A 25,955-nucleotide genomic window follows, 5' to 3' on the forward strand; every position below is an offset into this window, starting at 1 on the left:
GCCGCCTGGGCACCTTTGGGGCCTGCCTCACAGCGGAGCAGGGGGCGGGGGTTCGTGATCACTCTCGGGAGGCAGGTGCGGCTGCTCTGCAGCGAGACGCTCGCGCTCTGCCGGCCCTGGCTGTGCGGCACCCTGGCAGTCTTTCACTCACGAGGCTACCGGCTCTTCAGCGCGCGGCCGCCGTTGCCGTGGTAATTCTCGTTGTGTAGAAATGTCAAGGTCTGGATGCTGCAGCTTTCCATCCTGTGCTCCACAGCCCCGCTCCCGCCACACGCAATCACAGGCCCTTGCCAGGTACCCATGACAGCCCCCCCACGCGCGCACTCGGGGCAGCGGGCTCCCGGCACGCTCGGAAAGCAGCGCCGCGGCAGTTACAGGTCGTTCCAGGCAGAGCTGGGGCAGCAGCCTCTGGGGAGGGGCAGAGGGGCTGCTGATCCCTCGGCGCCCCCGCTCCCGAACGCGGCTCTGCGGCTCTCCATCTCTGGCCAGGGCTCAGACCCTCCTCACCGACTCAGGTTTCTTTATTTATTTAGGCAAATGATCTTTAAAACAAAAACATAAAATACTTGGTACTGATTTCCCACCCAGCCCCAGCCCAGTACCAAGGCCCCTTCCAGGGCACCCTCTGCCACCTGGTTGTTATTCCTCTCCAGGGCCCATCCTCTGTCCAGGCCCGTCTCCAACAAGGCCCACTGGGTTCCTTTTCCAGTCCAGACCCCACTGCCCAGCTCAGCTCCTCTCCAATCCAGGGCCCCTTCCTTGTCCAGCCCCCCCACCCCTTCTGATCTGGGGCCCATGCCCTGTAAAGGAGCCCTCTCCAGCTCCGTTCTAGTACCAGCCCCCCCCTCCAAGCCTCCCCACTCTCTGATCTGGCCCTGATTGCCTGTCCCAGGCTCCCTTCTCTGATCCAGCCCCGACTGTCTCCCCAGCCCCCATTTTCCAATCTGTGGCTCTCACACCATGTGCCTCAAGGTGGGGGCACCAGCACACAGCGCCAGAAGGCTCCAGCCATTCCCGGCCTTGGGGGTAGAGTCAAACCAGGTTCGATGGCAAAATCCAACCCCGCCCTCAGCCACGTGGGGTCGTGTCTCTGGCCAGCTGGACACGCTCCCGGGGAAAAGCCAGCACTAGAGGAGGTGCTGCTGGGCTGGCCTGGAGGGCTCAGGCCAGGGGTCACCACGTTGGCTCAGACGTCGCTGGGTCACACGTTGGCTCGAGTGTCCACAGCTCAGAGAGGTGGTTACTGGTGTGGCTCGCGCATCGCCACGGCCAGTCAGCGGTCACCACCTCCAAGGAAGCGTCGCCTCTTCCCGGGCTCAGCTGCCCCCTCTCCAGCGCGACAGGTCGGAGCGCTCCCCTCCTGGGTCATACCACGCTCTCCTCCAGCTCCTCCGCACCGGCCAAAGCCCCGTCCCTCCTGCCCTCCCCCTCGGCGGCGCAGCTGGCCAGCATCCCATGCACCGACTGGCTGCGCTTGGTCCACATGATGCTCAGCCGCTTGGCATAGCTGTAGCAGTTGCTGCTGGAAATCGCCCCCATGTCCAGCGAGCAGCTCCGCTTGGCCTTGGAGGTCCCCAGCTCCGGCAGGTCCCCCGGGCACGTCACCACCCCCTCTGCCGTCCTGCGCTCCGGTGCCTCCTGCCGGGCGGGCTTGCCCCTGGCCCTGCGGCGCTGCGTCTTCACTCCCCGCCCTGGCTGCGGCAGCATCCCGTTGGGCACCCCCGGCTGCCCGCCGTTGGTCTGGGAGTACGTGTTGGAGACCTTGGGCACGCCCGCGTGGGCGCTGCCGCAGAACTTGTACTTCACCATCACCACCACCGTGAAAACCAGCAGGGTCGCCACGATGACGCCCCCCACGATGACGGTCAGCGTGCCCCCCAGGAAGTGGGCGTGGAGCGAGCGGCAGTCCGGGTAGGCGTCCTGCGTGGAGAACTGGGCGCAGCCCAGCAGGCGGGTGGCCGCCAGAGAGGTGGCTGCGTCGTCGAAGATGGCCAGGACGCACAGGTTGTACTCCACGCCTGCCACCAGGTGCTTCAGCACGAAGTGGTGGCTGCCGGCTGGGATGATCCTGAAAGAGAGAGAATTTAGGGAGCGGAAGGGGATTCTGTGAGCGCTCCCCAGCCAGCCCTACTCCTGCTGCCCGTAGGGCCCAGGCCGGGCAGGTGCCAGCAGAATCCCTGAGTCCTGTCTCTGCAGGGCAGCCGTATCTCCCTGTCCCAAATAGGGAGCGGGGAGATAGGAGGGGCTCCACCGATGTGCGGGGAGCCAGGAAGCGGGCGGCAGTGCCAGTGCTCCCCCAGCTTCGCTGTGCCTTGGGGAGCCGGGAAGGAGGCAGCAGCTGCTGCTGCTTCCCCATCTTCCCAAAGGCGCAGGGAAGATTCGCCCCTTTTAAAAAGTCAGTCGGGACACCTTTCCGGCGCCCGAAATACGGGCTTGTGCCGCCCCAGTCGGGACGGCAGGTCGCCTTATGGCGCCGCTTCTCCAGCCAACCCAACCCCTTCTAGGATCCCAGTCAGAAACACATCCAGCTCCATCTTCAAGCTAGCTGAGGTGTCCCCCCACCACCTCCTCCTGCGCCACCCCAGGGGCTGCTCCAGACGTGCCTCCTCCTGCTGGGCACAAACCTTTTCACCTCCAGTCTCAGCTGAGTCCCAGCCACTTTGTCCCCGTCTGTTCTTGCGGCACTACTGTCCTTTAGCTCCAGTAACTCTTCCTCCCTGGGCTTAACCCCTGTGGGGTAGTTGGAGAGAACAGCCGGATCCCCACTCATCCATTTGGCTAACCAGGCCTGGATGGCCCTGGCACCTCTCATGAGATGGGCTCTCCAGTCCCCGGTTCACCTGGAGGTCCTGCTCTGCATTGGGCCAGGTTGGTTCACCTTTCTAGCACACGGACGAGCTGCTCTTCACACAAGGTTCCCACTGAGGTCTCCCTCGTGCCTCACCAGTGGTGTCATGGCTTCCCTCTCTCTCGACTGCCCCCCTCGCCTGATCCAGCTTGGGGTTCACGGAAGCTCACAGTCATCCTGTGACTGATTCGTTTTCAACCCTTTCTCCTGCCCTGTCATTTCCGGCCAAGTGAAGGCCTCAGGGGTCCTCGCCCAAGCAGCTTCGACAGCACCTCAAGCGACTTGTCATCTGGAGGGTGCACACCGAGACCCGCCCACAAAAAGGGCTGGGTTTCCAAACCCTGCTGAGTACCCAGCAGCCATGCTCAGGCCCTTCTGGTGTTTCAAGCTAGGCCCTCCAGAACACCTCGTTCTGACCTAGCTTGAACACTTTACAAAGGCTGGCAGGAGCCTGCGTCCATTTTACGGATGGGGAAACTGAGGCAGGAAGGGAGTCATTGGACAGGGTCAACCAGTGGCCAAGCCAAGAATACAGGACAGAAGTTCTGAGTCCCCCTCCAGCTCTGTTACCAACAGGCCACGCTGCCTCTGGGTCCTAGAGGCCACCTCGATTTTGAAGAGCTGTAAAGGTCTGAGGAATTCATCAGACCCTGAGTCAGCTGTTCCAGTCGTTAACCCCCTCTCCTCCTTACAGATGCGGCCTCATTTCTAGCTCCTGTTTGTCCAGCTTCAGCTGCCAGCCACCAGGTTTTAATTGGAGATACACATCTGCTAGAACTGGAAGGGACCTTGGGAGGTCATCTAGTCCAGCCCCTGCCCTCTTGGCAGGGCTCAGCACCATCCCTAGCATCTATTTGCCCCAATCCCTAAATGGCCTCCTCAAGGATTGACCTCACAACCCTGGGTTTAGCAGGCCAATGCTCAAACCACTCTGCCTTTGTTGGCTGGGTTGGGGAACCCTCTGCCCTCCAAAGCCGCCTCTCCCCCCAGGGGCTTCCAGGCCTCGGCCGAGTCACTTCTCCATGTAGCATAGGGAAGGGGTTACTGTCTAACTAGGTGATGAATGGAAAACTGACAGGGGTGCTGTGGCAGAACCCAAGAGTTCTCGCTGCCTGCTCACTGCCCTAACCACTAGCCCATCCTCCCCTGCCAGGCCTGGGGATAAAATCCAGGCGTTCTGCAACCAGATTCCTTACATTTGGCCTCACCTCTAGGCATTGCTGCCTTTCTCTGCCCGCACCCCTCACATCTCTAGCATGAAAACAAGTTGAACCCCTCTAGCCTGGCACCCTCGGGACCCGACCGGCGCCAAATGACAAAACCTGCTGGGCAATGGGAGGTCAATATTGCCTGGCACGTTACCAACAATTCCACTGCTTTGTACAGGGGTCCCGGGCAGCCGCCTCTGGGCTGGGACACAGCGCTCGGAACCCAGGCAGGACCTCGGGGCCTGGCAGCACCCTCACTTTCAGACAGGACTTGGCCGTTGGCCTCAGTCCTGGGACTTGACTCCCTGGCTTGGGACTCAGGTGCTGGCCCCACGCCCTGGCTGCTGGCTCCCTGCCTGGGGCTCTGTGCCCAGGAACAAGTTCCTGGCCCTGTGCTGAGCGCCTAATTCACAGCCCCATACTCAGCACCCCTCAACTGGGGCTCTGTGCACTGGATCCCACTCCCCAGCTGTGTGCCCGAGACTTGGGTCCCAGCTACTGGCCCAAGACCTAAAGCTCCGCTCCTGGGGCACCAGCCCTGTGCGCCGTTCCCAGGCCCTGGGCCCATGCCTGCAGCCGTGGCTGTGTTACTGTGATCCCAGGCACCAGCCCATGGCTGCAGCTCCGCTGCTGGCCCTGTGCCTGCTCCCAGCTGTGGTTCCAGCCCCTGTCCAGCTCCCCGCTCCCAGAGACAGGGCTGCGCTCCTGGCACCTGCGCTGGGGTGGAGCAGCGGGGCACAGGCAGGGCAATGGGGCTGACGTGAGCACCCCGCTACTGGAAGTGTTCCGGCACCACTGGGGCACTGGCAGCTGCGGGTGCCAACAGCTGCCTGACTAATTCCCAGCAAAGGCCTCTCTCTGTTCCCCCCATTTAGTGCGACAAGCCCAGGGCTTCTCACAGGCGTACCCACAATGCTCTTTGTTCCAGCCAGGCCCCCAACACTGCAGAATACCCATAATGCAGTGCAGGGCAGCCACACACTCCTACTCAAGTGGCCTGGACCGGGGATGGGGGATAACCAAGGCTGGTCTCTCTTCCCAAAGCCTCCTATGCAGTGGCTTCTGTGCTCCCCGGCTCCCTCCCTCTCACCCGGGCTGCCACGACCCCTACCGGTAGATCAGGCCGTCGTCCACGGTGCAGTTGTACTGGATCTGGTACATCCAGGCGGCGTGGGCCGACCTGTCGACAGCCCAGCGCACCAAGGCTGAGTCGGCCGTCACCTCAGACACCTCCACGCTCCTCTCGCCCGCCCCCAAGTCGGTGGTGTTGGCCGCTGTCTTGGTGGCAATGTCAGAGGAGCCGGGGTCATGGTGCGGCACCGTGTTGCTGCTCCCGTTGCCCCGATGGGGCAAAGGGATAATCTTGAGGTCTACGAGGGCTGTGGACTCGCCCGCTGCATTGATGGCGATGCAGGTGTAGGGGCCGTCATCCCGGACGGTGGTGACCAGCACGTCCAAGGTGCCGTTGCGGAAGGAGATTGTCCGAGAGGAATTGGAGATGATCTTGTCATCCGGTGACACCCAGTGGATCACTGGCTCGGGGTCCCCGATGGCACGGCACTTCAGGGTGGCCCGCTGGCCCTCTAGCACCCACAGCTTGTGTGTGTGGCGGGTGATGAGGGGCGGCTCGCAGATGAACTCCTCCTCGGGCACCGACCAGAAGTAGCGGCCGGCCACATGGGCCGGCGAGGCACAAGTCTCCATGTCGTCCTCCCGGGCCAGCCGCCGCAGCCACAGCAGCTCACAGTTGCAGTGTAGGGGGTTGCCCCCAAAGCTCAGCACGATGGTGGCAGTATAGGGGGTGGGGCTGATGACTCCCGTCTGGGAGCGAGCGAAGAGCGGGTCTGGGGCCAGGGTGTACAGGCGGTTGGAGGTCATGTCCAAGCGGGACAGCTTGTAGAGCTCAGAGAACGTGCCTTCCATGATGGAGTCGATGAGGTTGTGGTCCAGGTTGAGGGTGTGCAGGAAAAGCATGCCCCGGATGCCCTCCCAGGGGACATGACGCAGGTTATTGTAGGACAGGTCCAGGTCCTCCAGCGTCAGCAGGAAGTCATCAAAGGCAGCAGCCGAGATGCTCACCAGCTGGTTGTTGTTGAGGATGAGGTGCTGCAGGTTGAGCATCCCACGCAGGGCCTCCTCGCCGATCTCCATCAGCCGGTTGCCGTCCAGGTGCAGGGAGCGCAGGCTCTCCAGGTCACCGAAGGCGAAGGGCCGGATGCTGTCGATGGTGTTGCGGGAGAGGGTCAAGTCCACCAGGCCGCTCATGTTGAGGAAGTCGTGGGGCTCCAGCACACGGATGTAGTTGTCGGCCAGGCGCAGCTCCACCGTGCGCCGGTCGATGTTGGCTGGGATGAAGAGCAGGCCCTTGTTGGCGCACAGGGTACTCAACGACTCGGAGAGGTTCTGGCACACACAGTGGAAGGGGCAGGAGGTAGCCCAGGACACCAGGGTCCCTGCCATCAACAGCAGCACCAGCAGCAGGCAAGCCATGGTTGGCGGCTGAGCAGTGCCTAGGAAGGAGAGAAGAGACAGGTCAGAGAATGGAATGAGCAAGGGGCAGCCAAAAGCTGGGGCTTGGGGCCATTCCCACAGTCCATGGCCACGCCCCTGTGGTGAAGCCCCACCTCCACCCCAGGGCCACACACATGCACTGGAGACCCAACTCCATGCCATACCACAGCCGCAACACTGCCTTGTGGCTCCACCCCAGGGCAGCACTCTGCCTGCCACACCACGACGACACCCCTCTGCTGTAGCGCCATCGCCACCCCCCCGTCACCGTGGCTGTATCCCCTGTACCATAATCCTGCTCCATGTATCGCAGCCCAGCCCTCTGACGCCAGAACCCTGCCTTTGCACCAGCGCCTCTCCCCGCACGGTGGTCCTTCTGCACTGCAGCCCCATCCCACCCCTGTAGCCCCCAGCCCTGCCCTGTAGTTCCTCTGCCTAACGGTGGCTGCACCCCAGTCCCACGCGTAGTGCCAGCTGCACAGCAAGGACAAGTTGCCAGCAGCCCACCCATAACTGAGGTCTCCACTTGCGGTGGGTGGGACTGACGGGGCCCCTGCGCAGCGAGCAGGGAAGGAAACGCCCCGGTGAGGTGCCAGGCAGAGCTCCTGTCCTGGAGCCTCGGCACAAGCTACCTGCAGACTCAGGCAGGCGCAGCTGGTTCGGCCAATCGTGGGCTCTGTTTTCTGACTTTGCTCCCCAGCCACGAGGGTGAGAAGTGGAAGCCTCTGTCCCAGCATGTTCCTGTGACTCCAGGAGCTGGGCCGGGGGGAGTGCTTCGAGCCTATAGCGCCTTGTGGTTGGATTGTCTGCACTCGGCGGGCTGTGAGGTTGGGTGCCACGGAGCAGGGGGAGCAGGGCCAGACCTGGGAGCGGGGGGCTCATGAGGAGCACTGACTCTGTCACAGTAAAGAGCCTGGATTGATTTTCCGGTGCTCCCAGTCTTGCCTTGCACGCAGGGTTCCCACGTCCCGTCCCCATTCCGAGGCGCACCCCCCCGCAAGTTCACTCCCCACACCACCTCCTCCCCTTGCTGACAGGCTTCCCCCTCCAGCCCCCCTGGCCTGTGTTCCCTCTGCGGCTCACCTTCCCCCTCCATAATCCTGCCTCCCCCCACGCCACCAGGACCAGGCAGGTCGATAGCTCAGCCACTGATGTTTAAAGAACTACCAGGTTCCTACATCCATCCCAGGGCCCAGCATCCTCCTCGCAGGAGGGTTAGACTGGACAGGCTGCTGCATTAGCTGTCCCCACCAGCAGCCAGGCAGCGGGGGGGGGGGGCGGTGAAGAACAGGGAGGGCTGAGGGGAGTGATGTGGCTTTCCGGCCAGCAGACATAGATACAGCTCCTGAAGGGAGCCAGGATCCAACATTCTCCTCTAGGCAGACACTGCTCTGCTCCCAAGGCTGGGCATAGAACCCAGGAGTCCTGCTTGAGCACAGGCCAAAGAGCTTACACCCTAGGTACAGTGGCTAGATTGGGGGCTGGGAGCCAGGACTCTTGGGATCTAGCCTGGCTTTGGGAGGGGCAGAGGAGTGGGGTACAGCAGATTGGGGGACACTGTTCCCTGTCCCAGACAACAAACCCTGGGTGTGCTCAGGGAAGTTACTGATTTAATAAGCACCAGCATTCAGGATGCTCTGGCCGATGATGCCAGTGACATGGGCACCTGCTGAGTGAGGAGGTCTGGCAGGATCATCGGTCTCCAGGGCCCTGGTGCATGGATGGAGGGATGTTCCCGGTGCTTGGTTAGCTGTGGCTAAGGGGTTGGGGTGCAGCCTTGTGCAGGAAGAACAATCGCAGAGCTGCCTTTGGGGGACACAAAGAAGAGCTTTATGTAGCTCAAACGTATGTCTGTCTCCCCAGCAGAGCCTGAGCCAATAAAAGAGGTTCTCTCACCCATCTTGTCTTTCTAGAGGGATCACGCCAGGGTTCTAGAGAGCCACCCAGTGAAACAGAACTGGCCATTTTTCCCTTCCTCCTTTCCTTGCATTTCCTTCCTACCCCCTCACTTGCTGCCAATTACAAACAAACACACACACCCTGCCCTGCACATGCCCTGAAACAGATCCCTCAAATCAACAAAAGCGGGGTTCCTACCCCAGATACTGGCAAAGAAGGGGCCTGGAGTCAGGATTCCTGGGTTCCCTCTCCAGCTTGATTTAGTTTGCCTAGTGGGGATGCACTAAATTAAACCATCCTGTGGCCTTGGGGCTTCTCATTGATGCCAGGCGTAAGGGAGGTCAATGGGAGAGTTTCTCCCCTTGCTCTCCCTCTGTACAAACAGCCAGGAAAATCAATCTAGGATGCGCCAATTTTTGTAGCTGGAATGGGGTATCTGAGATCAACTTTTTGACCTACTGTAGACCCGGCCTAAGAACAGGCGGCTGGGTGTCAGGAGGACTCCTGGCATCCTCCATTTCACTCAGATGGAGAAATGAAAGGATCTGGTCAGTATCATTTCTAATCCATTTCCGCTCTTGCCTGTGGGCCTGGCTGGGTTTGGATCACAGAGGCTGCAGGGGGAAAGGGCTGGATAATCATGTGCATAACCCTGTTTCCAGTGCATTTGAAGGAAGGGAGGGAAGAGATTTCTGGCAATGGCTGCACTGGATTTGGGGGGGAATCTGCAGCAGAAGAGACCTGCCAGTATGTCTGAGAGACACCTCTGTGAAGGGAAGTACTGGTGTCAGAACAGTGGTCACAGCCACACAGGTGTCAATCCAGAGTTTGCCGGGCCTGCAGCTCCCTAAGTAATTCCCAGAACAGGAGTGAGAATCTCTCTCCTCCACTTGGCTGTGGGGAAACTGAGGCACAGAGCCACAATGGGACTTGCTCAAGGCCAGATGGGAACAGAACCCATGTATCCCAGAGCCTAGCCTGATTTTGCTCCAGCCACGATTACCTGCTCCCACAGGAAAGTGGCTTCTAATGGATTAAAGTGGGGGGGGAGAGGGACAGGCGGGGGTCTGGGAGTCAGAACTCCTGGGTTCTGTTTGGCCCAGATCCCTCATGGCCCTTCCAAAGGAAGGCACAGTTGTCACTTTCTTTTCTGGTTTTACATAAGGTCAGGGAGAACAGGTGAAAGCATAAGAGGTGGGGACCAGGTCAGAGGGCTCAGAGATCAGCTGGAGGCATGGGCAGGAGAATATACCCATAGGAGCAGGCTTTCAGATTGAGTGTAGTGGGTTAGAGCAGTGGGGGCTGGCAACCAGGACTCCTGGGTGCTATTCCTGGGTCTGCGGAAGAGACTAGTGTCTCCTGGGTTAGAGTGTAAGGGCCTGGGACCCTGCACTGGGGCAGGAGTGGGAGCTAGTGAGTTTGAGTTGTGGGCAGGAAGGGAGCTAGGAAGAGATGCTCTGTCTGTGCCTATTTATTTTAAGGGGGGTCCTGCAAGCATGGAGGGGCTGAAGTTCAGTGTGTGCTCAGGGCTCTGCCTGGGTGCACGCTTCGGAATGCACACTTGCCTGGGTGTGCTTGTGCATGGGGGCACAATTGTGTGTGTGCACACGGCTGGGAGGAGCGGAGTGTCTATCCACGCCTCCCCCAGACCCCCACCCCGCTGCACCAGCCTGGACAGCAGGACTCCCCCTGTTGGGGGTGAAAGGAGCTGTGCCCAGCTTTGCTGTGGGTGGGATGTCCTTGTGCAAAAGGTTGGGATCACTATGACAAACTGCCCCTGTCCACAGGAGCCTGTGACTGGGATGGGACCTGTGGCAACAGGGTGGGGGGTGGCAGGTCACACGTCCCCCCCCCCAAATAAAGCAAACTTCCGCTCCTGTAACCAGCCCACCCCCAGGGCCTGTCCTCGGCCAGGCAGGGGTCAGATGTCCCCTGCTGACCGGGCTAAGGCTGGGAGTGGATCTTGGCTATCCCTCCCCTCCCCCACCATGCCACTCTGGTGTCCTTCAACCAGTGTTTTGAGAGTTAATAGACACGTTCAGCCCTCCAGCCCCTGCCGACCCCCCCCCCCGCCCCAAGCCAGCCCCGGCTCCCTCCAGCACCCACCGAACTTCCCTGCCCCCCAGGTTAGGCCCTGCTCCCTCCAGCCCCTGCCGAGCTCCCCCGCCCCAAGCCAGCCCCGGCCCCCTCCAGCGCGTCTAGCTTCCCCGCCACCCAAGCCAGGCCAGGCCCGGCCTCGGTCCCTGGGGGGGACCCCCTGCAGACCCCCAGGCTCCCCTCCCTCCGGCTCTGATGTTGCCCCTCCAGCTTCCTCCCGCCCAGCCCCTCATCCCTCCAGGCCTTTTAGCTTCACTCCTGGTCCCACCCCCCAGCTGCAGCCCCGCTTCAGCCCCCCCAGCTCGGACTCAGACCCCCGCCCCTCTCCGTCCCCTGCGCAGCGGCCGAAGCGTTACCTGGCGCTCTGCCTCCAGGGGGGGCCTCGTCTCCCGGCGCCGGGCCCCCACCCGCGGCCCGGCTCATCCCCCGCGCCGCCTCCGCGCGCCCTTGCCGGCTGCTCAGGCCCGGGGCCCGGGGCCGTCCCGGCCGGAGGGGCCTCCCATCCCCGCCGCCCCCGGCCCCGCTCTCCCGCGGCGGCCCCTGCGGGCTGCGGCGCGGCTCAACTTGTGCCGGGCTGGCGGGGGCATGAACGGGGAGCCGCGTGCGTGTGCGGCGCGATCCGGGCGCCCTCCGCGGCTAGCGGCCCCCTGCAGCAGCAGCAGCAGCAGCGAGGCCCCCCGCCCCCATCGCCGGACGCCTGGGTTCTCCCGCCGGCGGGGGGCAAGCGGGGCGGTCCAATGCGGGTATAGAGCCGGTGGGGGGGGGCACGTACACCCCGGGGCCCCCGTCTGCACCCCCGGACGCCTGGGTTCCGCAGTCCGTGTCGTCCGCTCCCCGTGTAGCTCCAGGCAGGGGGCTACATGCGCCTGTTCCCCCCTCCACGCGCACTCCGCCGCTCCCGGACGCCTGGGTTCTGGACCCCCGGCGAGGGGAGGGCTGCGATCCGTGTTCAATCCGGTATCCGGGGCGGGGGAGAGTCTCTCTGGGCGGCCCCGCGGGGTGGCCGGACGCCTGGGTTCTGTCCGCCCGCGGTGGGGTGCAGTCCGCGTTGACTAATCAAGTTATACATCCGGGGTGGGGGTCGCCGCCAGCCCTGCTCTCCGGACACGGGTTCTAGCCACGGGGGGTCCCGGTGCCTATGGTCCGCTGACATCTCCAGGCAGGGGGCACGCAGGCTCCCGGACGCCTGGGTCCCATCCGCTGTAGCATTCCGGGGCGCGATCCCTTCATAGCTCGAGCCAGGCGGGAGACGACGCAGCCCCCCCCCGCCCCCGCTCTGTCTCCCGGATTCCTGGGTTCTATCCGCCCCCCCACACACACACACACGCGGCCCCAGCCCCTCTCCGCAGCCTGGGCGCCGATTCTGGGGCGCTCGGGTCCGCTGGGGATTGAGGGGCCTCGGCTCCCCCCGCCGCTTCCTGGCGCCGGAGCTGTGCCGCGGGGTGGGGGATGGGAGAGCTGCGCGGAGCCAGACGCCTGAGCTCCCCACCCCACCCCACGCGCGGCGCCGGCTCTGCCCTTCCCGGCGGGCGGGGGGTGTCGTGCGTGGTCCCCCTGCACCCCGGGGGGCGGGGAATCGGCAGCTGTGGGGGAGGGGGGGAAGGCTGGGGGCGGGGCGTAGTCCGTCCCCATCAGAGTAGGCGGGGGCTGGCTGGTGCGTGAGCCCCCTGGGGGGTGGAGCTGGTGCAGGCCCCCATCTATGGGGGGGGTTGTCAGCTGGATGGGGGTGGTGCATGGGCCTTTTTGCCAGGTGGGGGGATAAGGGGGCTGGAGCCTGGTCCAAGGGGGGAGTGGGGTCTAATGGTTAGAGCGGGGACCAGGAACCAGGCTCACAGATCCAATCACACAAATAGAACCCAGGAGTCCGGGCTCCCAGACCCTACTCCCCTCTTGCAGCCGCCCTCTGGCTTCCTTGCCTTCCTGCCTGCCCTCCACTAGACCGCACTGCCGCCTCCCAGTACCCTGCGGTGCCCGGCTGTTTGCAGCCCCCTCACTGCCCAGTCCAGGGAGCTGAGATTTCCCGCAGGGTTCGTACTTGCCTGTCAGTCACACAGCTAAGGCTGGAGTTGTTGAGCTGCAGAAACCAGGAAGGGAGCTTTGGACAAACTTCACGGCTGCCCCCTGCAGACCTCGGAGTTCAGAAGTGGGGGATTGGGCTGGGGGTCCGGGGGAGCACTGGCACAGCTGGGGAGGGGAAGGTGCTCACCCAGCCCCGCTGTCAGCATCGCACCAGCAGGAGCTCCACGGCTGCCGCCTCCCTGCCAGATGCTGAACAGATGTTCACTGAGGTGAGGAGATGGTTCTGGGTTAGGTGAGGGGACATCCCCTGCCCCATTCCGTGCAGAACTGCCATTGTTCAAAGGGACAGGAGTGGTGTCTACTGGTTAGAGCTGTAGAGCTTCTAGGATTCGGGGTTCTGGTCCCCTCTCTGGGCTGGACTGGGGGGCTGGGAGCCAGGACTCCTGAGCGCCATCCCAGCTCTGGGAGTGGGAGGGGGGTGCTAAAGAGCTGGGGGAGGGGGCTGGGCTGGAACCCAGAAGTCCTACCTGCAGCACAGGGGCTCTGAGCCACAAGGGATGGGCTCAACCGCCCCCCCCCCCAAGCTCTGGGGGGGCTGATTGAAAGGGACAGCCCTGCCTTGGGGGGAGGAATTACATGGGAATGGAGGGGGTAGCTCCCTCTCCAAACCCTAATTCCCCAAGAGCCTCCTGCTCTGGGCACCTCATTTATGTTCTTCCTTGTTAGCTGCTGAGCACCCTGACTAATTAATGAGGCAATGCAGCAAGAGCCGAGGGTGGGAAGGAACTTAACTCAGGCTTTGCTCCCTCTCCAGGAATGGTTGCATAAGGCGGGGGGCATAGGGTTAGGCCCTAGGCCCCCACCTTCCCGCTGTAGGGGGCATTGATTATGCTGCAGCTCCAGGGCAAAGAATAGGCTGGCTGGGAGAACAGGGAATGGGAACAGATTCCTGTGTAAACTGCTCCTGCACCCAACAAGGCCTCTGTCCCTTTTGCTCCTTCTAACCCCCACCTGGTCTTTCCAGGAGGCTCAGCCTCCTGTTTTCCCCACCAAGAACTCTGGGGACAGGCACCATAAATGTGGCCCACCCTAGGGTGCTAATCAAACGCAGCCCCTCACCCAGCAGGCCTGGCTTTGGAGCCTCCAGTGAAGACTAGCCAGGGAGGTTATCAACTGGATTCGTACAAGGCCCTGATGGCTAGTGGTTAGAGCAGAGGGGGGCATTGCATCCTGATTCCAGCCCCAGCTGTAGCAGGGGAGTGGGCTCTAGAGGGGGCCAAAACCCAGGTCTTCTGGGTTCTGACCCCGGCCCTCGGAGGCAAATGGGATCTCAAGCAGGGGGCTGGGAATTCGGACTGCTGGGTTCTCTTCCGAGTATTGCCCTGACTGAACGCAGCTGCCAGTGCTGCAGGCGTTTGACGTGTGTGTGTGTGTGTGTGTCCTGCTGCCTTCTGCTGGAGACACTCGGCCCTGCTCTGGGGATGTCACTGCCAAGTGCTCCCGGGGTCAAAACTACGGGAAGGTTGCCCTGAAGGCAGCCAGCAACGTAGTGACTCAGGGCCACAGCTGGGGACAGAACCCAGGCGTCCGATCGCCTGGAGGTTAGGTAGTGAGTGAGGCAGCAGCCGAGGCCCCTCTGGGCAGCACCAGTGGCCGACAGCATCAGTGGTGCTGTAACAGGAGTGACCGGAAGAAGCTCAGCACCCCCTGAGCCATGGCAGTGCCCCTGCAAGCAGGGAGCTGGCCTGTGGGTACTGAGAGGCGGGCACCTCCCTGTCCCTGGATGATGGTGCTGAGCAGGGGGACAGTTATCCCTGCGGGCTCAGGAGTGCTTCACCTGCTCAGCAGGCCGTGCCAGGAGCCTGCCTGGCAGTCCAGAGGGACTCTTTAGCAGCACACTAAAGAGCAAAGCTGCTGCAAGAGGAAGGGTCTGATCACAGGGGCTGGGCACAGTTTCGTCAGGGGCACCCTGGCAGCGTGGGGAAGGGGACCCAAGGAGGGGCCAAGGTGCCCTTAGGGTGATGAGATTGGGCTGGAACTCAGGAATCCTGATTTCCAACCCCACCCTCCCCGCAACCACTCGATTCTACCTCTTGCAGAGCTGGGGAACCCAGGTGTCCTGAGCCCAGCTGCTAACTGCAGCCCTCTGCTCTGACCATTAGGCAGCCCTCCCTTCCAAGAGCTGGGGACAGAACCTCCTAAAGTGCGACTTGACTGCTTTTTGTTTTGGTAGCGTATAGACGAGCACGGCTTCCTCTCTGTTACTGCGTAAGGGGGTGTGACAGAAGCACTGCCCTCTGCTGGCGTCTCTTACTGTATATGAGGTGCTGTTAAAGCGGCTGGAGATCCCAGTACAGCTTCTGACCCCTGCGCCTCACGCTGCAATGCCCAGCTCCCCCATCGCACCCCCCTCGACCCTCCCAGGCTCTGCCCTCCCTCAGCCAGCAGCTGTTCCATCCTGCCCAGCAGACACAGTCCCGCTCCCCTGAGTCTAATCCCTCTTGACAGCTCCGACTGCACTCAGGGGAAGGGGAGCTCGTCTGATTCCAGCCTTTGCCATCCAGCCGCCAACCCGCCTTCCCCCACCTCAGTGCACACGCATGAGCCTGGGACCTGCCCCTCCCCATCCCTGGCACACAGGCAGCTGGACAGTGCGCTGCTGGGAGCAGAACCCAGGCGTCCGGTTTTCCGGCCCTCCCAATCTAATGCCATGGCCCCCACCCCAACCAAAGCCAAGGATAGAACCCAGGAGTCCTGTCCTACCCCCCGCCCCCACCATGGCTACCCACTAACCTCCCAGAACTGGGGCAGCCCAGGCAACCTGATGCCATAACCCGCCAGACGGCGCACCCCTTGCCACTTCTCGTCCTAGCTGGGCCTCAGGCTGCCGCCCGCTTCGTAGCAGGCTTTGCAGTGCAGCGAGAGCTGATGGGCCCCTGGGTGGGAGCAGGGAGAGCGGAATGAACTGGATCCCAAGGGAGCACTAGGCTTTATTAATCCAGCTCCTCTCCTGCGGCCCATCACCCTGGCCTCAGCCCAGGGCAGCATCCCCTGGGGAAGGCAGGTGTCACTGACTTTGCTTCCCCACCTCTGAGCAATCGGCTCAGGCTCTCGGCAGGCTCAGGCAGCATGAGTGCGTCAGTAACACTCCCGTTTGTGGCCTCAGGCCTGAGCTAAACCTGAACGGTGCTAGGTCTCCCCTTCTCCACCCTAGCATCTAGCTCCGGGGGGGGCTTGCTGCGCCCGGAGGAGAAAGGTTAATGCCTTAGGATGGGGTGGGGAGGGGCAGGGGCAAGTCTCTGGGATTTAACCCCCAGCGCGCCAGAGCCGTGCTGACCGCATGTCACTGTTTGTCCCCAGACCAACATCCCCTTCCTGCAGAACGTGCTGAGCAATGACCAGTTCCTGAAGGGCACGGTGGATACGCAGTTCATCGATGAGAACCCAGACCTCTTCAACCTGCGCCCTGGCCAGAACAGGGCCCAGAAGCTGCTACATTATCTCGGTAGGGGCCCCACGCTGGGGCCCCAGGCTCAGATTCCTGGCCAGCACCAGGGAGTTGGGCCCAGCTTATGGGGGGGGGGGCCCATCTGGTACCACAACGGCCGTGGGCTGGCTCTGTGGGCATCAGAGCCCGGAGTGGGATCCCTGCCTGGTACCGTGAGGCCAGTGCAGGGACAGGATCCCCAGCTGGTCTTGTGGGGTCAGCCCCCAAGGCAGGAGCCTGTCAGTACAATGGGAGGTTGGGCCCCAGGTGGGATGGGACCCTCAGCTACTATTGTGGGTTGGGGCCATCTGTGGGGTCCCTGCCCCCTCCTGTGGGGTCAGCCTCAGGGGGCAGAGGCCCCGTCTAATATCATTATGCAGGGCCCTGGGTGGGATTCCAGTCCCTACCGCAGTATCAGTCTCAGGGTGGGCTGCCCGGCGGTTGTGGTCCTGCCTCGAGAGGGATTCCGGGGGGCCAGGGCCCTGGGTGGGCTCCCCAGCTGGGCCTGTGGGGTGGCGCCCAGGGCAGGGCTCCCAGGGGCGGGATTCCCAGCTGTAACTCTGCCATTTTCTCTGCAGGCCACGTGATGGTCAACGGCCCCATCACGCCCATCCCTGTCAAGGCCCGGCCGTCCCCCACTGATCCCCTCGTGCCAGCTGTGCCTCTGCGTGAGTCGCCTCCTCCTGCCCTGTGGCACCTCCCCACCACCAGGGCTGGGGCTGCCGGCACACACGCCCCACACGCCGTCCCTGTCCCATTTGGTGGCTCAGCCCTGAGCGCTGCCCTCCCCGGGGATGGAGCGAGAGGGGCGGGAGGCCTGAGTTCCCTGTGCCACGTGCTCTGCGTTCTGCCCTGGCGGCTGGACTCCACTTCCTCCCCGTCTCCCTGTTCTCCTCCTCTGAGGGCAGCGGGGTCCAATGGGCAGAGTGGGGAGGGCCGGCGGTCCGCCTTCCCCGCTCGGGGGCTGCCTGCACCATTCGCCAGGCTGACCCGTAAATCCTTGGCTGTGCCGTATCCTACTCCCAGCTACTCTGCAGCCTGGGGAGGGAGCAGTTAGGGGTCTATCAGCACTGAAAATGAATTGAACAGGCTGCTCGGGAGAACCTTAATGAGATTTAAGCCTCCGTAGTTCATTCTCGTAATGCCTGGTTCAGGCAGGGGATTAGCAGCCGACAAAGAAATAAACTGCGATAATAACCTGACAGGGCTGCGATGCTGGCTAATTAAAGCCAGCCCTGCGCATCCGTCACACGCACGCAGGGAGTAGCAGGCCCGAAGCTCTGGGCTAGTTAGAGTCAGACGAGGCTTGCCAGGTGTCAGCACCTCGTATGCAGGGATCCCTGGCCCAGTGCTGAGATGCAGCCACCTCTGGGGTGGGGCACAAGGGCTGTTTATACGGGGACCCCCCCTTGCCTGGTGCTGAGATGCAGCCACCTCTGGGGTGGGGCGCAAGGGCTATTTATACAGGGACCCCCCCTTGCCTGGTGCTGAGATGCAGCCACCTCTGGGGTGGGGTGCAAGGGCTATTTATACAGGGACCCCCCCTTGCCTGGTGCTGAGATGCAGCCACCTCTGGGGTGGGGCACAAGGGCTGTTTATACAGGGGGACCCCCTTGCCTGGTGCTGAGATGCAGCCACCTCTGGGGTGGGGCGCAAGGGCTGTATATACAGGGACACCCCTTGCCTGGTGCTGAGATGCAGCCACCTCTGGGGTGGGGTGCAAGGGCTGTATATACAGGGACCCCCCTTGCCTGGTGCTGAGATGCAGCCACCTCTAGGGTGGGGTGCAAGGGCTGTATATACAGGGACCCCCTTGCCTGGTGCTGAGATGCAGCCACCTCTGGGGTGGGGCGCAAGGGCTGTATATACAGGGACACCCCTTGCCTGGTGCTGAGATGCAGCCACCTCTAGGGTGGGGCGCAAGGGCTGTTTATACAGGGACCCCCCCTTGCCTGGTGCTGAGATGCAGCCACCTCTGGGGTGGGGTGCAAGGGCTGTATATACAGGGACCCCCTTGCCTGGTGCTGAGATGCCATCTGAGCTCCTGCTCTCACCATGCTGGGGTCAGCAGTGACTGTGAGGAGCCAGGGGGGAGGGCACCTGAATGAGCCCCCCCCATACACCTCGCATCACAGTGCTCTGGCACCAGCGTGCTGAGTCTAAACGACTCCTCGCTGGCTAACTAACACCGTGGGGTGCTGCAGGGACTGCTGCCGGCCTCTCTCTGGAACCCACCAGAGATGAACTCCCCCCCCCACAACTTCTCTGACCTCCTGCCCCCTTTCCAGGCGACCCCCCTCCTGGCTTCCGAGATATCCTGCTCCGGGATGGCCCCCAGGGCTTTGCCAAGGCCGTGCGGCAGCACCAGGGGCTGCTGCTGATGGACACGACCTTCCGGGATGCCCACCAGTCCCTGCTGGCCACCCGCGTCCGCACACACGACCTCAAGAAGATCTCACCCTTCGTGGCCCACAACTTCAGCAACCTCTTCAGCATTGAGAACTGGGGAGGTAAGAGCAGGACACAGGGCCTCATCCAGCCCAAGGGCAAGGGGGCTGGCTGGCTCCAGCAGACAAGAAGGAATGGACATGGGACCTTGCCACGCTAGGGGGCACCAGCTCCAATCCAGCCCTGGAAACTGGGCGGGGAGCAGAGAACGGACACGGGGCCTTTCACACCGAGGGGCGCTGGCTCGGACCCAGCCCCAGGACATGTGGACTGGATGGCGCGAGGGGGTGGGGAATGGGACCCCTCTAGGAAACACCCATCCTATGGGATGGGGAGAGGATGTGTGGGTAGAACCCTGCCACCCTGAGGCTCTCCGCGGGTAGCTCTGTCCGTGGCCTTCAAGGCGGACAGCCACAGCTCCTGTTTACAGCTGCAGATGTGGTTACAAATTTGGTCCCCCCGCAAGGCTCTTCTCGTGGGCAGAGGCGCTGCCAGACTTGCCAGACCCCTGGGCATGATAGGGGGCAGCTCTCGGCTCCCGAAAGGGGCGTGGCCTCAGAGGGAAGGGGCGGGGCTACACCACCTGGCGCGTACCATGCCAGTCCCCCGCCCCCGCAGGCAGCTTTTTTGAATCGCTGGGCCCCAGGCAGCAGGCCGGCTTGTGGGTCACACCAGGGGCAGGTGACACCTTCTCCCCTCTCTGCCCCGCCCCCAGGTGCCACGTTTGACGTCGCCATGCGCTTCCTGTACGAGTGCCCCTGGCAGCGGCTGCAGGAGCTCCGGGAGCTGATCCCCAACATCCCCTTCCAGATGCTGCTGCGGGGGGCCAATGCCGTGGGGTACACCAACTACCCCGACAACTCCGTCTTCAAGTGAGCTGGGGCGGGGGAGGGGAACCCCTGCCTGGACAGCACCGCCTGTGGCCTGGGCCTGAGAGCCACGGGGGAGGGGGAATTAGGCGGCTGGGGGCGGTCCCAGAGCTGCCTGGCTGACTTGCCCTGACACCATCAGGGTCACTCAACGGGGGGCGTCCGCCAGGGCCCCGGGAGAGGTGGGGATCCCTCTCCCGCCGCACTCAGTGGCGTGACCCTGCTCCCCCAGGTTCTGCGAGGTGGCCAAGGAGAACGGCATGGACATCTTCCGGGTTTTCGACTCCCTCAATTACCTGCCCAACATGCTGCTGGGGATGGAGGCGGCGGGGCAAGCCGGGGGCGTGGTGGAGGCGGCAATCTCCTACACGGGGGACGTGGCCGATCCCACCCGCACCAAGTACACGCTGGACTACTACGTCCAGCTGGCCAAGGAGCTGGTGAAAGCCGGGACGCACATCCTCTGCATCAAGGTGCCGAGGGGCAGCCGGGGCGGGCCTGGCCAGGGGCTGCAGGGGGGAGGTGAGAGACAGTGGCAGCGTGGGGTGCAGAGCCCGGGGGGAGAAGGGGTGTCGGTGGGCTCTCACGCCGCCCTTGGGGGGCATCATGGCACCGGGCGAGTGGTCAGAAAGGGCTCTCCTGCCCTACTTGCACCCCTGTCCCCTCCTGCCCAAGCCGTCCCCCCTTGAGGCCCCTCCCACACCCCACCCCACATCCCTGCCCCCCCGCTTTCTTCTGCATCTCCCCTGCTCACCCCCCATTCACTCCTCCAGACCCCTCTCCAGCTGGGCCCCCCCAGCCCACTCACTCCTCTCCTCCCTTGCAGGACATGGCTGGGCTGCTGAAGCCGCAGGCCTCGGAGATGCTGGTGGGGGCACTGCGCCAGCACTTCCCGGAGACGCCCATCCACATCCACACCCACGACACCTCGGGGGCAGGCGTGGCTTCCATGCTGGCCTGTGCAGACGCTGGCGCCGACATCGTCGACGTGGCCGTGGACGCCATGTCCGGCATGACCTCCCAGCCCAGCATGGGCGCCTTGGTGGCTTGCACCCGGGGTACCAGCCAGGACACAGGTACTGCCCCAGCAGACCCAGGCTCTGTGTCTGGCTCTGGGAGGGAAACCAGACTAGTGGTTAGAGCAGGGAGGGCTGAGAGTCAGGCATGGGGTCTTCCGGACCCCCCTCTAGGAACACCACCAGATGGGCTACAGCAGGGGTGGCCAACCAGTTAGGGACGAAGAGCCAAGGGTAGAGTGCAAAGAGCCACAGATTATCTATTTATCTGGCTATCCCTCCCACCCGCTCTAGCTATCTATCTAGGAATATATAATACGTGGCTCAATGCTTCCTCCTCCCCCAGAGCCAGGCATCCCCAGCCCCTTGGTCTAACCCAATCCCCCTCCACTCCCGCAGAGCCAGGCACCCCCAGGCCCTTGGTCTAACCCAGTCCCCCTCCGCTCCCCCAGAGCCAGGCACCGCCAGCCCCTTGGTCTATCCCAATCCCCCTCCGCTCCCCCAGAGCCAGGCACCCCCAGCCCCTTGGTCTAACCCAATCCCCCTCCGCTCCCCCAGAGCCAGGCACCGCCAGCCCACCCCATGCTAACTCAATGCCGGCGACGCACCACAGCCGCCACTGCTGCCCTGCGCTTCTCCTGCCAAGCCGTGGGATGCATGCGTGGAGCAGCGCACGGCTCCAAGGAGGAGCTGCGTTTTGTGGCTCATGCAGCTGGAGAGCCAGGGATTTAACCACCCCACCCCCCCGCCCCCCGGGGCTAGAACAAGGAGCAAGGCCGGCCTGGCCCCCATGCTCGACAGAGCCGAGATCCCAGGGTGGCGAATGATCCCAGAGCCCATCTCCATCCCACTCCCCAGCACCCCCACGGCCTGGCCCGGCCCAGCCCCACCTTTACCCTCTGCTCTGTCTCAGGCATCCAGCTGGAGAAGGTGTTTGACTACAGCGAGTACTGGGAGATGGCCCGGGGCCTCTACTCCGCCTTCGACTGCACGGCCACCATGAAGTCGGGCAACGCCGACGTGTACGAGAACGAGATCCCGGGCGGGCAGTACACCAACCTGCACTTCCAGGCCCACAGCATGGGGCTAGGCAACAAGTTCAAGCAGGTCAAAAAGGCCTACGTAGAAGCCAACAAGCTGCTGGGGGATCTCATCAAGGTCAGAGCCGTCCACAGACCTCCGGGGCCGTCGGCTCGGAGCCAGCCTGGCCGGCTCGGGAGGGCGGGGAATGGGATGTGGGGCTTTTCCCCTCCGGGGGGCACCAGTTCTGAGCAGCCCCAGGGTGGGGCCTGCCCGCACTGACCCATCTCCTGCCTGCCCAGGTGACGCCGTCGTCAAAGATCGTGGGGGACCTGGCACAGTTCATGGTGCAGAACAACCTGTCGCGGCAGGAGGTGGAGGCCACGGCAGACGAGCTCTCCTTCCCGCAGTCCGTGGTGGAGTTCCTGCAGGGCTACATTGGGATCCCCTACGGGGGCTTCCCTGAGCCCTTCCGCTCCAAGGTGCGGCTGGGCAAAGGGCGAGGTGGGGCACCCTGGGCACTCAGGGGCCGGACTAGAGCAGGCTCCGATGCTGGGACCACGCTGGGCCCGTTCGCACCAGGGTGAGCCCTGGGGACCAGTGGGCAGAGCGACGGGGGTACCCCCTTTCCTGGCAGGAGAAGGAAGGGCTCCCAGTGCTGCAGCCCCCTCACCTGGGATCCTGATGCTCTCCCTCCAGGTGCTAAAGGACCTGCCCCGCATTGAGGGGCGCCCGGGGGCCTCGCTGCCCCCCCTGGACTTCGAGCAGCTGGAGGAGGAGCTGCGCGCACGGCACCAGGGGGAGATCACCCCCGAGGACGTGCTCTCGGCCGCCATGTACCCCAAGGTCTTCGACGAGTTCAAGGAGTTCACGGCCACCTTTGGCCCTGTCGAGTGCCTCAGCACCCGCCTCTTCCTGGAGGGACCCAAGATCGCTGAGGAGTTCGAGGTGTGGGAGGCAGGGTGGTGGGCCTAGTTGCAGGGAGCTGCCGGGGGCCGGGGGGCAGAAGGCTCTGGTTGGATCTGGGCGAGGAGCTGGAGGAGCCTGAGAAGTTTGAAGTGAGGGGCTGGGCCCTGTGGGGGGCAGGGAGTAGAGCTAAGGGGAGCCCCCCCCAGCCTTGTGTTTGGGGGCCTTTGGGATCGGGGACAGTGGGAGGAGTTCCATATGGGGTGGCTCCCCACTCTCGGACCCAGGAAGGCATCACTCTATCAGTCCCCGGAGTGAGTGTCTCTGCAGACTCAGGGAGCCCTGGGGGGGCCTTGCCTCTCTCTGTCCTCCCCTGCAGGTAGAGCTGGAACGTGGCAAAACTCTGCACATCAAAGCCCTGGCGCTGGGAGACCTGAACCGGGCTGGCCAGCGGGAGGTCTTCTTTGAACTCAACGGGCAGCTGCGCTCCATCCTGGTGAAAGACACGCAAGCCATGAAGGTGCCGAGTGGGAAGGTGCTGGGTTGGTAGGGCCCTGGGTCTGGCCATGCGCTCACTCACCTGGTCTCTCTGCCCCGCCCCCCAGGAGATGCATTTCCACCCCAAGGCGCTCAAGGACGTCAAAGGCCAGATCGGGGCCCCCATGCCCGGCAAGGTCATCGACATCAAAGTGGCCGAGGGGGCGACGGTCGAGAAGGGGCAGCCCCTCTGCGTGCTCAGCGCCATGAAGATGGAAACTGTGGTCAACTCCCCCATGGCCGGCACCGTCAAAAAAATCTACGTCAAACCTGACATGAACCTAGAGGGGGATGACCTCATCCTGGAAATTGAATAGGCCCCGCCCCCTGCTGCATTCCACTTCCCCTCCCCCAGCCGGACAGAGACCTGCCCCCCGAGTGTCGGATGCAGTTGGCACACTGTCACTTTAAGGGCCCAACCACCCACTTTTAATCCTTTCCTTGCAGAAGGGGCACCAGCTTCTTTCTTGCCCTGCCCCACCCATCCCTCTTGGACAGCTGCTTTGCCTCAGAGTCACCCACCCTATGGGGAGGAGGCACCAATCCTTCCCCCACTACCGCGTACATCATGCAGTCTTGGGGGGGAGGCAATTGCGCCTGCCACCGCCAGGGGGTGGCTGTGCGCCTGTCGTGGATTGACAGCGCTGGGTGACGCCCCAGCCTTCTGATGTGCCAGAGCCACAGCATCCCCAGGCAGCCCTGCGACCGCACCACCATCAGCCCCTCTGCCTCCCCTAAGCGCTCCCCGCCCCCGCAGCTGCCATCAGACACACACACACACACACACACACCCCGGAGACTCTCCCTTCACCGGATCTGCAGTGAGGATCTGCAGTGTGGCCCAGGCAGCATCACAGGGTAGCCCAGGCAGCAGGCCAGGCAGACCCCTTCTATTAGCGCCTTAGACCGAGATGCCATAAGCTCCCCCACCCGGTGGGCAGCCATGCAAAGATCCAGGGTCACACAGACTGATCTTGCATCCAGAGAGGTCCCATGGGCCCCAGAGCATCGTGCAGCCTGGGGTGCAGGTCCCTTCCCGTCTCACAGGGGGCTTCTGAGCTCAGCAGCCAACCCCTGCTGCCTATGCATTATACCCAGCTGCTGCCAGGGGGTGCTGGCCTGTCCAGTGTGGGATTCTACCCCCCCCGCCCCCACATGTGGGGTGCTGGGGGGGGGGGCAATGGAATTGCCTGACCCCTGGGGGGTAGCACTCCCTGAAGGGGTGGAGCCTCGGGCAGAAGGGGCGTGGCTGGGGGGGCACTGGGAGTGAACCACACACACACACACACACACGCAGCCAGCCCTCAGCATCACCAGGCGCATGCCACGTGGGACTCTGGTGGTGCTTTAAAGGGCCTGGTGCACCCCCACCCCCTGCCCCAAAAGAAAAGCCAAGTTGCTGCTCTCCCCAGGCTCCACCATGACGCCTTTCTCCGGTGGGGGCGGGGGGGCGGGCGCAGTGCCCCACCGGCTCTCCTCATCCCTCCCCTGATTGGGGCGGGGGGCTGCCATGCTCCCTAAGGCCCCCCCCCCCCCCCCCCCCGCTGCTTCAACCCTGGGTTAGTCTAGTCCATAATCAGGTTTGGTGTCTCTTGTCTTAATTAATCCCCCCCCGCCCCCACACCCAACTACATATGCCCGCTGTCCTCCGAGCAGGGGCATTACCCCCCCCCCACACACACACACACACTTCCCAGTGACCCCTGCCCCAGTGTCAGGCTGGGTAGGTCATTCCAGAGGGCACCCCGCCTGGAGTGGCGGGAGGAGGGGGCCAGCCAGTGGGTAGTGACCAAAGCAATCATGCCAGGCTTGGGGCTAATGGGGGTGGGGGCAGGGGCTTGTCAGATGTTTACAGGGTTGTTCGCCCAGGGCGGGCATGGGGTGGGGTGGGGGGGCCCGCCCCGCCCGAGGGCGTGGGAACACACCTCACAGCCGGGAGGGCAGCCTGTGGGGCAGGAGCCAGCTAGCGCCCCCCACCCCCCACGCCCCCTCGGGCTGGAAGGCTCAAGGCCGTTACGGGGGGTCGGGGGGGGGGGGTTCGATGACCCGGGGCCCCTGAGGGGCTGCCCAGGCTGGGTAATAAACTCATCTCAAACTTCTCCCTGCTGGCCTGGCTGAGTTGATGAGCCCGGAGAATTGGGGGCAGCCTGCCCCCTGCCGGAGAGACTTGGAACTGGTGCTGGTGTGGCCGCCTGCCCGCTGGGAGCACATGCCCGGCAAACCCCTTTTGTTGCTGGGAAGGACTAAGATGCAGCAGCCTGGGAAAGCGTGGGGCAGGCGGGAGCAGGGCTGGGCTAGCGGCGGGGGGCGGGGGTGCTGCAGGGCAGGACTGAGGGGCGCCAGCAAAGTGACGGGGGGGTGGGCAGGGATAGCAGGGGCACAGCATCACTCGGAGTCACCTTCCATGGTTTAAAAAAAACTTCAGCCCTTCCCGGAGAAAGGGACCATGGAGCTTAAAAGCTGTGGCTGTGCGAATAGGACTGTGCTGGCACCTTCACCTCAGGCAGTGCGGCCAGCCAGGGCGTGATGCTGAGCTGAGCCCAAGGTGGAGGCCTGTGTTCCTTCTCTCCGCCCCCCTCCCCCCGCCACCACCTGCCATTCCCTGGGTGGAATAAATTTTGTTATTCGCACCAATCCATGTGCAGCTGTGCACCACCAATAGCCATGCACGCTGCCAGCTGTGGGCATGTTGCTAGTCAGCTGGGTAGCACCTGAATCGCTGCTGGGCGGCTGCTCAATGCTACGGTGCCAGCTCTCAGCTCAGCCCAGCCGCCAGCAGCGCCAAACCCCCAGTGACGCAGTAGCCTGGGGCTGGGAGAGGATGGTCAAGGGCTGGTCCTTGTAGGGCTGTTTCACAGCAGGCGCCAGGTGAGGGCTCCCCTGGGTGACGCCCCCCACCCCAGCTCACCTAGCCACAGGGACGCCTTCCTTGCACAGTTTAACGTGCAGAGCACACAGGAAGCCACCGGCTGAGGCTCAGGGTTGGAGGTACCAGCTGAAGGACGTTGCAGTCTGGCACGTCAGCCCCAAGCTCCTTGAGTTGCACCCACCAGCTCATTACACTTGCCAGAATCGTTAATAATGCATTGC

At 63.4% G+C, this 25,955-nt stretch overlaps 2 protein-coding genes across 4 annotated transcripts in view; one reads left to right on the forward strand and one right to left on the reverse strand.

Moving 5' to 3' along the window:
• PC (pyruvate carboxylase) overlaps positions 1 to 24,393 on the forward strand; it is a 197,917-nt gene extending 173,524 nt beyond the window's left edge. For all 3 annotated transcript variants that reach the window (XM_075004951.1, XM_075004952.1, XM_075004954.1), the window contains 11 exons: positions 15,943 to 16,087; positions 16,648 to 16,737; positions 18,358 to 18,579; positions 19,233 to 19,389; positions 19,619 to 19,859; positions 20,213 to 20,462; positions 21,316 to 21,560; positions 21,725 to 21,904; positions 22,122 to 22,370; positions 22,708 to 22,848; positions 22,934 to 24,393. In XM_075004951.1, the coding sequence (XP_074861052.1) occupies positions 15,943 to 16,087; positions 16,648 to 16,737; positions 18,358 to 18,579; positions 19,233 to 19,389; positions 19,619 to 19,859; positions 20,213 to 20,462; positions 21,316 to 21,560; positions 21,725 to 21,904; positions 22,122 to 22,370; positions 22,708 to 22,848; positions 22,934 to 23,182 (2,169 nt within the window). In that variant the 3' untranslated portion in view covers positions 23,183 to 24,393. The remainder of the gene's footprint in view (positions 1 to 15,942; positions 16,088 to 16,647; positions 16,738 to 18,357; positions 18,580 to 19,232; positions 19,390 to 19,618; positions 19,860 to 20,212; positions 20,463 to 21,315; positions 21,561 to 21,724; positions 21,905 to 22,121; positions 22,371 to 22,707; positions 22,849 to 22,933) is intronic.
• Positions 571 to 11,781, reverse strand: LRFN4 (leucine rich repeat and fibronectin type III domain containing 4). The gene is made up of 3 exons (XM_075005190.1): positions 10,920 to 11,781; positions 5,168 to 6,566; positions 571 to 2,068 (listed from the first exon to the last, which is right to left on the reverse strand). The coding sequence occupies exons 1-3, from the start codon at positions 10,984 to 10,986 to the stop codon at positions 1,366 to 1,368; spliced, it is 2,169 nt and encodes a 722-aa protein (XP_074861291.1). The 5' UTR covers positions 10,987 to 11,781; the 3' UTR covers positions 571 to 1,365.
• Positions 24,394 to 25,955: the final 1,562 nt, after the last annotated feature.

The sequence above is a fragment of the Carettochelys insculpta genome, chromosome 11 (assembly GCF_033958435.1).
Source record: "Carettochelys insculpta isolate YL-2023 chromosome 11, ASM3395843v1, whole genome shotgun sequence".
Classification (NCBI taxonomy): Eukaryota; Metazoa; Chordata; order Testudines; family Carettochelyidae; genus Carettochelys; species Carettochelys insculpta.